General features: G+C 39.9%; 1 protein-coding gene across 1 annotated transcript in view; it reads left to right on the top strand.

Annotated features, from left to right (window-relative positions):
• Positions 1 to 14,963, top strand: part of hectd3 (HECT domain containing 3) — a 69,209-nt gene extending 54,246 nt beyond the window's left edge. The window contains exons 19-22 of the mRNA XM_060830521.1: positions 1,611 to 1,685; positions 2,478 to 2,559; positions 4,039 to 4,110; positions 12,015 to 14,963. Coding sequence (XP_060686504.1) covers positions 1,611 to 1,685; positions 2,478 to 2,559; positions 4,039 to 4,110; positions 12,015 to 12,099 — 314 coding nt within the window. The 3' untranslated portion in view covers positions 12,100 to 14,963. The remainder of the gene's footprint in view (positions 1 to 1,610; positions 1,686 to 2,477; positions 2,560 to 4,038; positions 4,111 to 12,014) is intronic.
• Positions 14,964 to 15,303: the final 340 nt, after the last annotated feature.

A 15,303-nucleotide genomic window follows, 5' to 3' on the forward strand; every position in this document is an offset into this window, starting at 1 on the left:
CCTCAAATCCCAGTTCCACACATGACAAGACAGTGACAATGACATTTGTACATTAAACAATACGGTTACATACAGAAGTGCAAAATCCCCTGTTTATATCTGTCAATCAGGGCTCCCTGATCGGCCCACATTAACAACCCCAAATCAAGGATCTCTTAGTCAGTGAGATCCATCTGGGTCTGGTTTTAATCACTGCAATTCTTAAACTGATTTAATCCATGAAATGAAGGTACTCTCATGACCTGTTAGTATGGAGTTAGTTCCAAGTTTTTGATTGATCAATAATGAAAAAGCCTGAAATATTTCCAAATCAAGGAATGTGGAGGTAATGAGGTCCTAAAGATAGTGGAGGGATTTCTTTCCTCTTTTCCCAGTACAGTTTTCCTTCCCACCCAACAAATCAAGCAACCAAGACAAATTCAAATGTGAATGATGCAGAGACTAGACCATACCTTAAGATTTCTGCTTGGGAAGGAGCATCTCCTGGTTCAATACTGTAATTATTGGACAACCTGCATCTCCCATATATACTTTGTGCTTGTCCTATATGTTAATCAGAGGCACGATAAGTACAATAAGATCTTTGCAGAGTTGATGCCTTGTAGTTGTGATCTTGACTGTAGCTGCAGGCACAAAGACTGGAAAGTTTGCTCTGAAAAACAAAGTGCAGATCAATCATTCAGATAAATTTTCCATAGTTCTGCGCATGATTGAGAATTCAGTCAGTGATGGTTTTCTGCACTTAAGCTCTACATAACATGGTGAAGGTAGTTGCTTTTTTTTGGAGAATCACCTTTTTTTTGCATAACTTTTAGCTATCATGAATAAACAGTGTGCACTTCCAACACCAAAAAACAAGTGTTTAAAGGAAACTCCCTGAAGTTGAAAGAGGGATATAAAAATGTGTTTTTTTTTTAAATTGTGCTTAACTTGATATAATAGATTTTTATTTCTTTTCAAACTGATTTGCAGTACGCATTTAATCCAAATACATTCACTCTAATTTTGATTATTTTGCACAGTGAACTGCAGTATTGCTCCTAAAACTTCTAAAAAGTGCTACCCAAGCTTTGTATTTTAGATACCCAATACAACACACCTTGAGCTGAATCAGTGAGAGTGAATTGCTCCCAATTCCTTTATGTTGCTGGTCTTTAAATAACTGCTAGAAAATGCACTTTCTTTTCCCACAATTTATATTTTTATCCATGAACTGAGATATCGAGCCTCTACTTTGCACTTGCAAAGGTGGCACGGATCACAGCAGGAATATCTGATGTAGCACAATATGGAAGGTAAACTGATTTCCTGTCTCTCTCTGGGATGCTACAAACTAACCTTTATCCATGTCTCTTCAATTCAGGAAATATCATTCTATTTGGAGCAGACCTGTTAATTTAGCAGGGCATGAGTAAATATATTGTATGACCTAACTGTGATAATCAGTTATTTCCACTGAAACTAAAGCCGCAGTTGAAATAACCCCAGTTGCCCATATATCCTGTAGTGCTGCTATGATAGCTATATAGACACTTAAACTTTGATTAAATAGTACTAATAATATAGAATTAGAAACTTGTGCAATAGTTTGTTCTGACCTCTTTGTTTAGCTCGCTTTGAAGAATTGGAGCAGTCTGATACCAGAGTCAAGTATTTTTGGGAAGCGCTCACAAATTTCACAAATGGTAAGTGGCCTCATTTACAGTTACTTGTTAGTTGGTTAAACCAACTTTTTCCGGTGTCCGTAGTCTGTGTAATAGCTACCTGTTTTCTAGTTTGAAGATTAGAGGAAATTTTACCATCAAAACAGTATAATGTCTGACAAAAGATTTATTTTGATCATTAGACCAAGTGGCTATCACTGTGTGTGACAGGTAAAAGATGTTGGAGCACTTTTGTTACCTCTGAAATGCTACACTAAGAGCATATTGAAATTTAGTGAAATTCATGCACCTTAAAAATACAAATAATAATTATTGGTCAATAATAGCTATTGTGGACATTGTGCTCTGGGGTTTGAGTATTCTGACCAGAGATTTGAGCACCTTTTCCAGACTCTCACTGCAGTGCAATAAGAGGATGTGTTACATTTTCAGACATGCCGACATTTGGGTGAGCCATCAAGTTGATACCCTGGTTATTTGAAGATATAAACAAGTTTTTTTTCTCATTTAAAACCCTGTTGGATTTTTGCCTGTATGTGCCCCAAACAGCTGTGGATTTGAATATCACATCCAGGCCAACATGAATAGTTGACCGGATTTGTTCTCCGTTTTAATACTGCTCTAAAGTTCAAATTTGTGATTTGTATTGTTAGTAGACATTATCTTGTTTGCACAAATGGCCTGTTATACTAAACCGCTCACTGCTATTTGTCGTTTAAGTATAGCAGTATAAAGATTAAAGTCTTTTTGGCAATTGTGGGGAAAAACAGGCGATGCTTCTTTTTTGTGTTTCTTCTCTAATTTATTTTTCAGAGGATCGCAGTCGATTCTTAAGGTTTGTTACGGGTAGAAGCCGTCTGCCTGCTCCTATATTCATCTACCCAGACAAGTTAGGGTAAGTACATTAGATTGTTGGATAGTGACTTACCCTGGGTACTTCAACAGTGAACTGGTTGATTGCCATCAATGACCTACATTCAATTGGAAACTATAGGAAACACTACAGTAAAAAAATGAAAAGCTTTCCAGAGGAATGATGTTGTGATGTACACTGTCAGTCTGCCATGATACAAATTATTGATCTCACTTGGTTGGGGGGTGCTTTCAGTGATGCCATAACTAGAGGAGACTCACTGCAGAGCCTACCACTGGAGCAGAAATGAAAAGTGGTGGGATAACAGGATGCAGGTTCAGGATTTGGATTGTATTAATTCTAGTCTCATTTGTTAATTTAGCCTACAATAAAAACAAAATGCTAGGGAAACATAGTAGGTCTGGCAGTGCCCGTGGAGAGATGAACAAAATGATAATTTCTGAAGAGGCATATCAAACTGGAACTGCTTCTTTTTGTTTCTCTTGATTTAAGGTGTGTATTTTCAGTATTTCCCACTTTTCGTTCAGCTTCTACCAGGACAAAGATAGTAGATTCATAGGAACATTACAGCTTGTCATCACCATTACACCATCTTGACTTGATGCTATAGTGCCATTTATTTACTTTCCTGGGTTAAAATCCTGGGACTCCCTGATAATATTGTTCGTGCCCCTGCACCCCACTCCCAACAAACCACCACAGCATCTTAAAAAGACCATTCGCCACCTTCTCAAGGGCAATTTGGGATAGCCAATAAGTGCTGGCATACCCAGTGATACTCACACCCATGAACAATTTTTTTTTAAAGTTCCTGTTTTATTGTCCTGCCTGTGGAATATGGAGAAAGTGAGGACTGCAGATGCTGGAAATCAGTCGAAAAGTGTGGCATTGAAAAATCGCAGCAGGTCAGCGAGCATCCAAGGAGCAGGAGAATCAATGTTTCGAGCATAGGCCCTTCATCATTCCTGATGAAGGATTTATGCTCAAAACGTTGATTCTCCTGGTCCTCAGTTGCTGCCTAATCTGCTGTGCTTTTCCAGTGCCATACTTTTCAGCTCTGCCTGTGGAATATGTCATTATTCACATTGCCAGGATACCTGTTAGTGATCCACATTTCATTGTCAGATAAGACCCATGCTCTCATTATGTAAGTATGGATTAGGATCTTCAGTTTACAAAGCTAAGATTCTGAGCCTTAGTCCACCTCTTGTTAACCCAGGTAAACAGATCTGAAAAATGACTGGGTTGATGTGTATCTGGATTGGTGTGGAGGGGAGAGAAATGAACATATCTTAGTATTCTATGTGGTCGTTTAACATACATCACATGGTAATTCTGTCCCTGGTCAGGGTTATTAACACCTCTTGTGTTTTTTGCAGTATTCTATTGAGCTTATCTAGATGTTACATCAAATATAAACTAAGTTGCATAAGTTATGTTATATAGATTTTCTCTTTTAATTTCACAATATGTTAATATTTGCTATTATTTCTTTGACAGCTCAGAGAAAACAGATGCTCTCCCAGAGTCTTCCACATGCTCCAGTACACTTTTTCTGCCAAACTATTCCAGGTTTGTTGCTTCTATTTAATCAAGAGTTTCTATTCCTGTTTTTTTCTCTTTTTTTTTCCCTTTTCCAGAGGTCAGTCTTTGGATTTTAATGGACAATGTCGATATTTTGTGCATTATTTCACAGGTCTCATTATCATTAATCTAGCATTGTCAGCTAAGACCAAACTGTTTCTCTGTTGAGGCTCATATGTGCCTGTGCATATGTTGGAGTAAGAGTTCATGAGCCTCGGCTGTTCTCGTTGTCCTTCCCACAAGTTATTGAAGTCAATTGTAGCACTCTAATTGCTGTCTCTTATGAGGTTAGATACCTTAGCATAAGACCACATCCAGAGTTGCCATAAACTAGTAAGTCATTGGGGGAATTATTGCAACTTTTTAAACTTCTCTTAGTCTGTGTGAATCATCACATCATGACTTCATAGCTTTTAGAGTCTTATGCTGTTTATTTCAAATGGTCTGAGCTCACGTATGAGCCTTACAGATAGTTTGGTTGCACGAACAAAGCTTGTATTTACATGATGCATTTATCGTACAGATGCAATCGAACATGTTTCTCAGATATAATCCTGTGGAATAATGTAGCCATGTATCATTATGTACTGGCCTTGGCATCCCCAATCACAGATTTGTAGAGTATATCGCACGGAAGGAGGCTATTTGGAGGAGGCATCCATATCAATGCTGGATTTTTCAAAACACAGTCAAGTTGATCTTATTCACTCATTCATCCTGTTCTTTCCCTTCACGTATTTATCTGATTCCTATTTGAAACCTAGCATTGAATCTGCTTCCACTACTCTTAAGGCAATGTATTTCAAATCATACCTAGTCAATGGCAAGGGAACACAAGACACAGTAAGCTTACATGGATATTTTCTGATCATTCAACCACTGAAAACTGTTCCATTTTATTTGCTTTATGTAAAACTTGCAAAATTTTAAGGAATGTCAAATCTCCTCTTGGCCCATTTTGCTCTTTCAAAAACACTTACACCCATTTATTCAGTCGATCCAAGAAACATAGGGAATATGAGCAGGACTAGGCCATTCAGAGTGATCACACAGCATTGATTGAAATATTGAGCAGGATGTCAATGATGTGTGATTTGAGGGGAACTTGCAGTTGGTAGTGTTCCCATGTAGTTGCTGGCCTTGCCTTTCTAGTTGGCGGTGATTGCGGGTTTGAAGGGTGTAGAGTTGGAAGGGTGTTTTTCTGACTGGAGATCTGTGACCAGTGGTGTTCCACAGGGAGCAGTGCTGGGACCCTGTCATTTTTAACATATCTAATATATAAATGATTTGGAGGAGAATGAACATGATCTCATTTGGTGACATAAAGATTCAGGGAGCTATGGATATTGAGGAGGATTGCTAGAGGATACAGCAGGGTATGGATAGTCTGGAGATTTGGGTGGAGAAATGTCTGAGGAGCCTTGGTGAATTTCTGCTGTGCATCTTGTAGATGATGATCCCTTTTGTTTTTGAGTGACAGTGGCGAAGAAGCCTGAATGGCACTGCGTTCATAGTCAAGCATGCTGCTTTGACCCAGATGGTGTGCAACTTCTTCCATGTTGTTGGAGCTGGACTCATGCAAGCAAGTGCAAAGTATACCATTCCACCCCTGACTTTATGGTGGAGAAACTTTATTGTGTCAGGAAAAGAGTTACTCAGTACGTCAGGGTCAGAAGTTAGGAATCTTGAGATGTTTTGAGATGCTTTACATTTTATTTGAGGGGGCAGTCAGGGGATAGGTTTTAACGTCTCCATCAAAGAATAGTCCAGCTCATCTTCAGAAATGGCAGCCTTGAATTCTTGAACATTCAATCTTTTTTATTCTTAATTAAGCAGTTTACTGTGATGTATGGAGATCTAGACTGAGTGGACCCTTATCACAGACAAAATTAAAAAGCAAATTTCAGTCAGAAGAGGCTACGTTGTGGAACCTTCATTTCAGTTAGCTTTATGAGACAGGAGTCGAAGAATAGAAAGAATTAGAGTGTAATTAAGAAGTGGAAGAATCATCTATACTTTCATGGAGTTCTCTGTCTTTAAGTTTGCAGTCTTGTCCTTTTAGTTGTTGATGTCAGGTGAAGAGGAGTCCGTTACACAGATTTTCTGAATAAGAAATTTCATTAACAATGTTTGTCCACAAGATGGTGATGGAGGACACCAGTGTTTTCTAATCTACCCTGCTGGAGGTCTAGATACAAATGATTAACTACTGCTTTTTTATTTGCAAAATTGCATTGGAAATGCTACAAGCTGCATTCCAATGTTGAAGGAACTGCCACTTTTTAGGTCGCTTTCACACAGCTCATAATGGACCTTGATGTGATGATGCCGGTGTTGGACTGGGATGTACAAAGTTAAAAATTACACACCAGATTATAGTCCAACAGGCTTATTTGGAAGCACTAGCTTTCAGAGTGCTGTTCCTTCAACAGGTGGTTGTGGAGTAATTGTAGGGCATAGAATTTATAGCAAAGGTTTACAGTGTGATGTAATTCAAATTATATATTGAAAAAGACCTGGATTGTTTGTTAAGTCTCTCATCTTTTAGAATAGGCATATTGGTTTCAGTTCTTTCATACGTCAATTCCAGGACTTTCTTGACGTTATATTCTCAAGTGAACTTTAACAATAGGTGCCAGGTTGGCCCAGATAATGCATTGAAGGTGTGAGGCGCCCTGTGTGAGGCTGTCTGTGCCCCAATGTTCAGACTGATTCTAATCTAAAAAAGGGATTTACAGAATCTTACATATATTCATGCAGTTTTTGAGCAAATTAAAATGTAATTCTGCACATACAAATTCACCCCACAAGTGTGTGCGTGTACACGGCGTGCGCGTTGGGTGGGGGTGTGTATGAGTGTCTGTGAGAGACTGTGTGTGAGTGTACAGGGGTATAAGTCTGTGAGAAGGTGTGTGTAGGAGTGTATGTGTGAGCGTATGAGAGAGGGTCTGTGTGAGTATATGGGTCTGTAGGAGTGTGTGTGTGTCTGTAGGAGTGTCTACGTGTGTTAGTCTGTCTGTGAATGTGTGTAGTGTAGTGGGGTCACCTGAAGTGTGACATGAACCCAAGGTCCCAGTTGAAGCCATTCTCATGGGTACCAAACTTGACTATCAGCTCTTCTCAGCCACATTGTTGCTTGTCCTGAAGTCTGCCTTGGAGAATGGTCACCTGAAGGTCCGAGGTAGAACGTCCCGGAGTGCTGAAATGTTCCCCGACTGGGAAGTACCAGTCCTGTCTGTTGATTGTTGTGCGGTATCCATTCATCTGTTACCATAGCCTGTGCTCAGTCTCACCAAAGTATCATGCCTCAGGGTATCCTTGCCTGCAGCGTATGAGATAGACAACGTTGGTCAACTCACATGAGTACCTGCTGCGTACATGGTGGGAGGTGACCCCCCTGTGTTCCTGTTTTCACATGGTGCAGTTTAGCTCCATCTTAAAGTTTCATATATGAAGTTAGTTTAATCCTATACATGTTATTACTGGGTGGATTATGTGTTCGTTCCGATCGAAGTCATAGAACTAATCTTCCCAACTTTTTTTTTTCTGTCTAAAAGATTTTATGGAACCTATCATTTACATAATATTCAAAAGGAAAACTGAGGGAAGAGATTTGGATAAACTCACTATATAATGTATTTAAAATTACATTCTGTTGTATTCTTTTTTGAAGTCTAAAATAATGCTGACTTTTCAAGAGTGGCTGAATGTTAAATTCAGCAAGTGGAGGAAAAATTACTGCTATGGAGATTTATCCACTTTGTGCCGCAGCCATAGTGCTATTTTAGTTGATGCAATGCTATAGTTGCATTTATAAAATCAACATCAAGGCTTGATTGGGATAAAAATAGTTTAACTTACCATTATTTGAGTCATTGTGTCCCTTAGCACCTCATAGTCCAGGTTTAGCATTAGTGCAACTTGATTTTAACTTTGCAAAGTTCGTGAAATATAAATGCCACCAAATGTATTCTTGGTATGCTTTGCAAGTAGGGATGTGTTGCTTACTAAAATATTAATGACAGAAGTGATAAATTGTTTTGTATTGATTATGTCAGTAAGATGTTCATTTTAGATGCTTTGGGTTGCACCTGTCCATCTTCCTTCCCACCTATCCATTCCACCCTCTGCTCCGATCTATCACCAACACCCCCAACCTGCGTCTACTATCACCTTTCAAGCCACCTTTTCCCCCACCAGTCCCAACTCCCCATTTATTTCGTCTCACACACGCACACACACACTAAGAGCTTATGCCAGAAATGTCGACTCTCCTGTTCCTCTGATGCTGCAAGATCTGCTGTGCTTTTTCAGCACCGCATTTTGCTATTCTTTATGTGGAGCCTTATTTGTACTTTAATCTTAAATAATATTGATAGGACTCGGGAGGAGGCGGCGATTCTGTAGGACGCTGTAGACAGCTCTGCCTAACAGCCAAGGCATACCAGTGTTTTTTGCCATCCCTGGCCAACTTATGCGGTGGAAATATTAGTTTAAAATCTTATAGAACACATGTTTCTTAATATTTGGGAGTGGGAAGGATGCCAAAGGGAAAAGGAGCAAGCAAACAGCAGCAGGGAGGACACTCCCCTGCAGCACCTACCACACCAGAGACTGCTGCAGCAGCAGCCTCTCCTGAACCTCCTGGGGACCTGACAAACTCACAGGAATTGGCTGTGGCGATGGAGAGACTTATCTTGAAAGTTGCGGCTGCGATTGAGGAAATCCGTGGGGAGATTCGTGCCCAGGTGCAACCTATTGCATCCATGCTGCAGAAGCACGAGCAGCAGATCCAGAGCCTTTGGGAGAGGCTGGAGGAGGTGGAGGGTCAAACTAAGGTCTCGGGAACTGCAATGGAATCCCCATCCAGTCAGATCCAGGTGCTGGAGCAAGAGGCGCAAGCGTTGCGCAACCATATCAACGACCTCGAAAATCGAGGTCGGAGGATAAATCTCTGAATTGTCAGGCTCCCTGAAGGTTAGGGATTTCATCCAGAAGAAGACTACGCTTCTCACTAAGCCCTATAAGCCCGATACAGAGAGGATGTTGCTACGCTCCACAAGCACCTTTTTGGTTAGTGCCCTCTATCGCATGCTGGGTGGCAGGGCCTGGCAGGATATTAACCGGTTATGAGAGGTCTGGGAGCACGAGCTAGGAGTGGAGATCTCTTCTGAAACATGGGAGAACATATGGGCGGATACTCGAAAGATCTCAATCTGTAACAGAACATGCACTACGCAGTTAAAAGTTCTGCACAGGGCTCATCTGGCACCAGACAGTCTGGTGAAGTTTAAAAAAGGGGCATCTTCAGTGTGCCCCAAATGTAAAATAAGTGTAGGTACTCTTACCCATTGCTTCTGGACATGCCACAGGCTCCATGGTTTTTGGAGCGCTGTGGGGGAGAGATAGGAAGGGCATTGAGGACTGAAGTCAAAGTAGACCCGATATCTCTCCTCTTAGGTCTACCGAATTTACCATCTTTAGATGGGCATGGAAAGAAACTATTTAATGTTCTTGCATACTGTGCACGGAAGAATATTCTGATGAATTGGGTATCTGAGAACGCACCGGGCTTGCTGGGATGGCAGAAATTAATTATGGAGCACATTCCCTCGGACCTTCTTACAAACATGGTGCACCACACAACAGACAATTTTTATAAGACATGGCAGCCCTATATGAGTTATTTGGATATAGATTTATCAGTTATCTTAACTAGGACGCTTGTTTAACCAGGATGATTAGATTTGTCAAGCCCTGGGCCCTGGAAGGGGTCTTCCGAGTTAATATGGGTATGTATACAATGCTCCCGTTCCTTTGTTTGGGAGCCTTGTGCCGAGCATAGCTGTTGTGTATTTTGTATTTTTTTTTGTTGTTTTTGCTTTTCTTTTTTTTTGATGTTGCTTTGCACAATGTTAGGGTTTGCTTTGTATTATAGAGTAGGTTAGTAGTTAGTAGATAGTAGTTGTATTGTAATTTGTTTTTTTTTCTTTTTATTATACTGATTGACTTTTTTTCAATAATTTTATATGTTTGTAAAGTTTAAAAAAACTGCTAATAAATGTATTTACAAAAAAATCGATAGACTATTGCATTACATTCAACTTAATTTGTCTAATATGTAAGTGAATGTGTTAAATAATTCTGTGTAGATGCAGTAAACCTCTTGTATCCTAATATCCCACAGTGTAATTTTAAGCTCCCCTGAATTGTGGTTGGACTCGACAAACTCTATATTAAAATCTTGTTGTTCAAATACGTTAACTGATAGTAAAATCAGCTGCATGTGGTCATGTCCATGTGATCACATTTGACTAATTAAACAGGCTGCACCGATGTATTAATTGAAGCATAGTGCAAATGTAGTGAAAGTTTGTAAAGTAGTGCTGAAAATGTGTTGCTGGTTAAAGCACAGCAGGTCAAGCAGCATCCAAGGAACAGGAAATTCGACGTTTCGGGCCAGAGCCTTTCATCAGGAATCTGAAAGTTTGTAAACCTGAGCTGTACTTTTCAAATTTTGAGCAAACAGCTTGTTGTAATGTGTTCTGTGGTGCTCATTCATCGTGTTCATCACCCCAAAAGCTCGGATGGTGAGTCTGAAAGTTTTCCCCTTGCAGCCTGCTGAAAGGGCCTGACTGGTCTCAATCAAGAGGGTAAAAACACAGACTGCAGATGTTGGAAACCAGAGTCTAGATTAGAGCGGTCCTGGAAAAGCACAGCAGGTCAGGCAGCACCCGAGGAGCAGAAAATCCCTTCAGGAATAGAGGCAGGGTGCCTGCAGGGTGGAGAGATAAATGAGAGGGGGGTGAGGGTGGGGAGAAAGTAGCAGAGAGTACAATAGGTGAATGGGGGTGGGGATGGAGGCGATAGGTCAGAGAGGAGAGTGAGGGAAGGTAGCAAACAGTACAATATATGAATGGGGTTGGGGATGAATGTGATAGGTCAGAGAGGAGGGTGGAGTGGATAGGTGGAAAGGAAGATAGGCAGATAGGACAGGTCATGGGGACGGTGCTGAGCTGGAAGGTTGAAGCTGGGGTGAGGTGGGGGGAGGGGAAATGAGGAAACTGGTGAAATCCACATTGATGCCCTGGGGTTGAAGTGTTCCAAGGTGGAAGATGAGGCGTTCTTCCTCCAGGCATCGGGTGGTGAGGGAGCAGCAGTGGAGGAGGCCCAGGACCTGCATGTCCTCGGCTGAATGGGAGGGGGAGTTGAAGTGTTGGCCACAGGACAGTGGGGTTGATTGGTGCGGGTGTCCCGGAAATGTTCCCTAAAGTGCTCTGTTAGGAGGCGTCCAGTTCCATAACTCAATGCCATACTCAGCCATGCAGCTGGTTAATGTGGGAAATGGAAAATACATTGCATTGTTCTAATCAGTGCTGTCCTTCTGACAGTAGCCATAGAAGAAATTGTTCCACTCTCTCGCATTGCTCAGTACAGAATCAGACCAAAGATAAATTAAAAGAAATTAAAAATTTCAAACTCTGCTAAAAATTCCAGCATTGGAGTAGCCGGCCATGTAGTCTTCAGTGAGTTAATTACTCTTCCACTATGTGACCTAAAATGGTCTTTGAACAGTTTTTTTCTATATTTAAAGGTCATCATGCAAGTAAATGTTCTTCTCTACATTTGGGGTTGTGGAGGAAACTATGATGGCCCCATTTGGTTTTCCTTGAATGCTCCCTTATTGCTCCTCTAACTTCCTCCAAGTTACCCATTTCTTTTGCTTGTTGCTTGTCTTTCAGAACGAAGTGCAGTTATAATGTGGTTAACTGTAGTATTCAGGGGCCACCAGCGCTTCCATCTGTAATAATAATGAAAAGATATATATTTGCATACAGTTGCATAACCATACAAGTACCTTCTAATCTGTTTCAAATCTGTTTTATTTGTAGTGCAAAGCTTTGTGAAGAGAAGTTACGTTATGCAGCGTACAACTGTGTGGCAATAGACACTGATATGGTACCCTGGGAGGAGTAACAACCAGACATCTACTGCATAGAATCAAACAGAATGTGGTTGCTGAAATTGATTATGGCCCACTAATAGCTGCTTTAAATTTGTGATGTCCTTGTGTTGCTCATTCCTTAAGAATCAAGAAAATGTATCTTTTTATTTCTGTTCCTTGCCCTTTTGAAATTTCGAAACTGGTTGATTCACTAAATTCAATCAGAATGGTAAGTTCAGAGATTTATTCCATAAGTTTTTGAAAAGTGGTGTCACCTAATGACCTAATGAAGTCTTCCTATTTTGGCGATTCTTACAACTATATAGATCTAATTTTTTTATGATTTGAGAATATTACTTTGGTTTGGACAGAGAAAAAAATATTCTCTGAAGTCTAGAGGCAAGCCAAGTCTTTCCACAAAATAAAATTGAATATAATGGTTTGAAATTTACTAAGTCTCCCAAGAGGTTGGTGATATTTTACTAGAAGTGATCCTGGTCTCCAGAGACATAATGACACTGATGCTTGTGATGGACATCTCTAACTTCATGATGGGAATGGCTGAATGTTTCCTCAAGTCTCCTAAGTGGCCATTCCATGCTGCCTCTGCCTTAAGCATTTACTCCTGGTCATGTGAGGTACTCCTCACTTTGTGCTACCCTTCTTATCTGTGAAGCTGGACCCACAAAGGTGAATGTAGGTGCACTGATGAAGGGTGTGCAGGAATCATGTGACTATGCTTCTTCAGTGTGCCACACCTCTGAGGACTGCATTGCTTCCTTTGTTACCTCTCACTGCCTCCAGTGATGCTCTGTGAGAGTTAAAAGATTGCAGTCAGTATGGTATGAGACATGTTAATCACTGCATTTTGCTGGTCATTCCTTTTTCTCAAATGGATGAAAAGGGCTTTTATGTAAGTCACATAACAAACCAGCTGAAAGTGTCATCCTATGTAAGTCTCTCATCTGAACGCCACAGCACTCTTGTATGGTGAAGTATGTATTAATGCTCATATTGTCTGCTTCTCCAAACAAGCTTGGAGCACCATCATAATTGGTTGACTTACAAGTTCATCTGAAAGGGCCTATACTCAAGGTCAATTTTCCAACTACAGTAGAGTCTTGATGCTCTAATATTTGCCATGTATTTAAGATTCACACAAAATGCTTATCTATGCCTATAGAAAGAAAGTTATATTACAAGATGCATGTTATAAATTACTTTGATGTAATGTCAACTCTCTCTCAACTTCGTCACCTTACTTCATCCCCAAACCACTTGATTCCCATTGCATCCTATGTCTATCATAGTTCTGAATGTACTCAATGGCTGAGGATCTGCAGTTCTCTGGAATAGAGAATTCCAATGATTCCTGTTTGAGGAAAGAGGTTTCTCCTCATCTCATTCCTAAATGGCAGTTTCCTTTATTCTACACTGTGCCTCCTAGTTCACTATGAGGGAAAAGCATGTCTGAAACATGTACCCTGAAATCCCCTAAAAGACGTTATGTTTCTAGAAGGTGACTATGCCATCTTTTAAACCTTGGGAAATATGGGTTCAGTCCACTAAATATCTCACAGGATTATATCCAAACCCCAGGAATCTGTCTAATTAACCTTCCATAATTGGGATGAGTATAACCTTCCATGGATAAGGAGACCAAATGTATACGTCATTGTAGTAGTGAAGACAAATGCAAAGCAGTACATGGGTAATAAATGAAGAGTAACAGATGCAATGTTGCACTCTTTGAGGGGAAATGTCTATTTAATTTTGTAAACTCTCGTCAATAACACACTGCAGTTCAAGTATCACACTGACTGATATGCTTCACACATAACTAATAAATTGGCAGGATTGCGACAAAACTAGGTCCACGTTTAGATAGATCCTTTTAGCTGTACACCTGCATGTAATTGCTTTGGGCTGTAATGAAACAGCTGCAAAATATTGGAAATTTTCTGGTACTGAAGAGATATTTTTCATATTCGGAGAGCTGGATGGTTAAGTTTAGCTTTTAATTTGGATCTTTGTTTCTGTTTCAGTCACATCATCACATTGCAGTTTGATGCAGGTTGCCAGTTTTAGCATTCTTAAATACAGGTATATGGCCTACTCCTATACTGAGATCATTATTGTTTCTTAACTATTAATCCCAAATCATGAAAAACATTATACAATGTGTGTCCAAAGTTTAGAAACATTATGTATTAAGTGTATTCAAAACAATTTTGCACATCATCTAGATTATTGTTTGGGATGGCTTGGCAGCATGGTGAAAAATTTGCCAAAAAAATTTAGAAACTTTGCATTACAGATTGTGTTCAAGTTAACAAAGCTGATCTGGCGCCTCAAGGAAGGACTTGTGTCTAAAGGGGCAACAAGTTGAAGAACTGTCACTGCAGTGCCCTTGTGTAATCTGACTACAACTCCCTTTGAGAGGATCAACCATTCTGGGAGCACAGAATTGAGACATTTGTCCCTTCATCCCCACCCCAAAATTTTGCTATCTTTCAGACAGACCAATAGATTGAGTCCTGCAATAGCAGTCTCTGCTGTCAGGCAACTCTTTCTCACTGGAGAGTAGATTAGACAAAGGTGGAAGTGATGACAGTTCTGACCAATCCTTTCTGGCAAAATAGGCATTGGTTAACACCTAATACTAGTGAAAATCTATTGGATAGGTATGTGTGATTAAATATGAGGTTCAAATAAATAATATTTCCTATTTAATATTTTGTCGAATCAGACTCCTAGTTTATACCCTTCTTCTTTCTGGCTAGATGAAATCACTTCCAGTAGACTTGAGTAAAATGTATAATTTATGTTGATTAATACTGTATTCCAATGTTGTAATAGCCAAGATGTGAAATATTTTGTCAATATTATAAGATAAATCAACAGTTTACATAATAAAACTTAATTTTAAAAAATCCTGTGGGTATGAGTTTTGAGAATTCTGCAGCAGTGTTTTTTTGATAAGTAAAACAGTATTGATGCTAGTGATGTAAAACCACAGAATAAAATGCTCAAATTTACTCTAACTAATTTGGTTATATTTCTGGGAGACTTGAGGATGTTTAGTCTGATCAGCAGACTGTTGTGGAGTGGATTTGGGATTTTGCGTTGACTGATCTTCGGATTGTTGGCTGACGGTAAGTTTCATTTACAAATCCAGTCCTGTGAAACTGTATTCTTTACCTTGACCCGTTCGGAATTAACAGTTTTCTTTTATT

This window comes from Hemiscyllium ocellatum, chromosome 9 (genome assembly GCF_020745735.1).
Source record: "Hemiscyllium ocellatum isolate sHemOce1 chromosome 9, sHemOce1.pat.X.cur, whole genome shotgun sequence".
Classification (NCBI taxonomy): Eukaryota; Metazoa; Chordata; class Chondrichthyes; order Orectolobiformes; family Hemiscylliidae; genus Hemiscyllium; species Hemiscyllium ocellatum.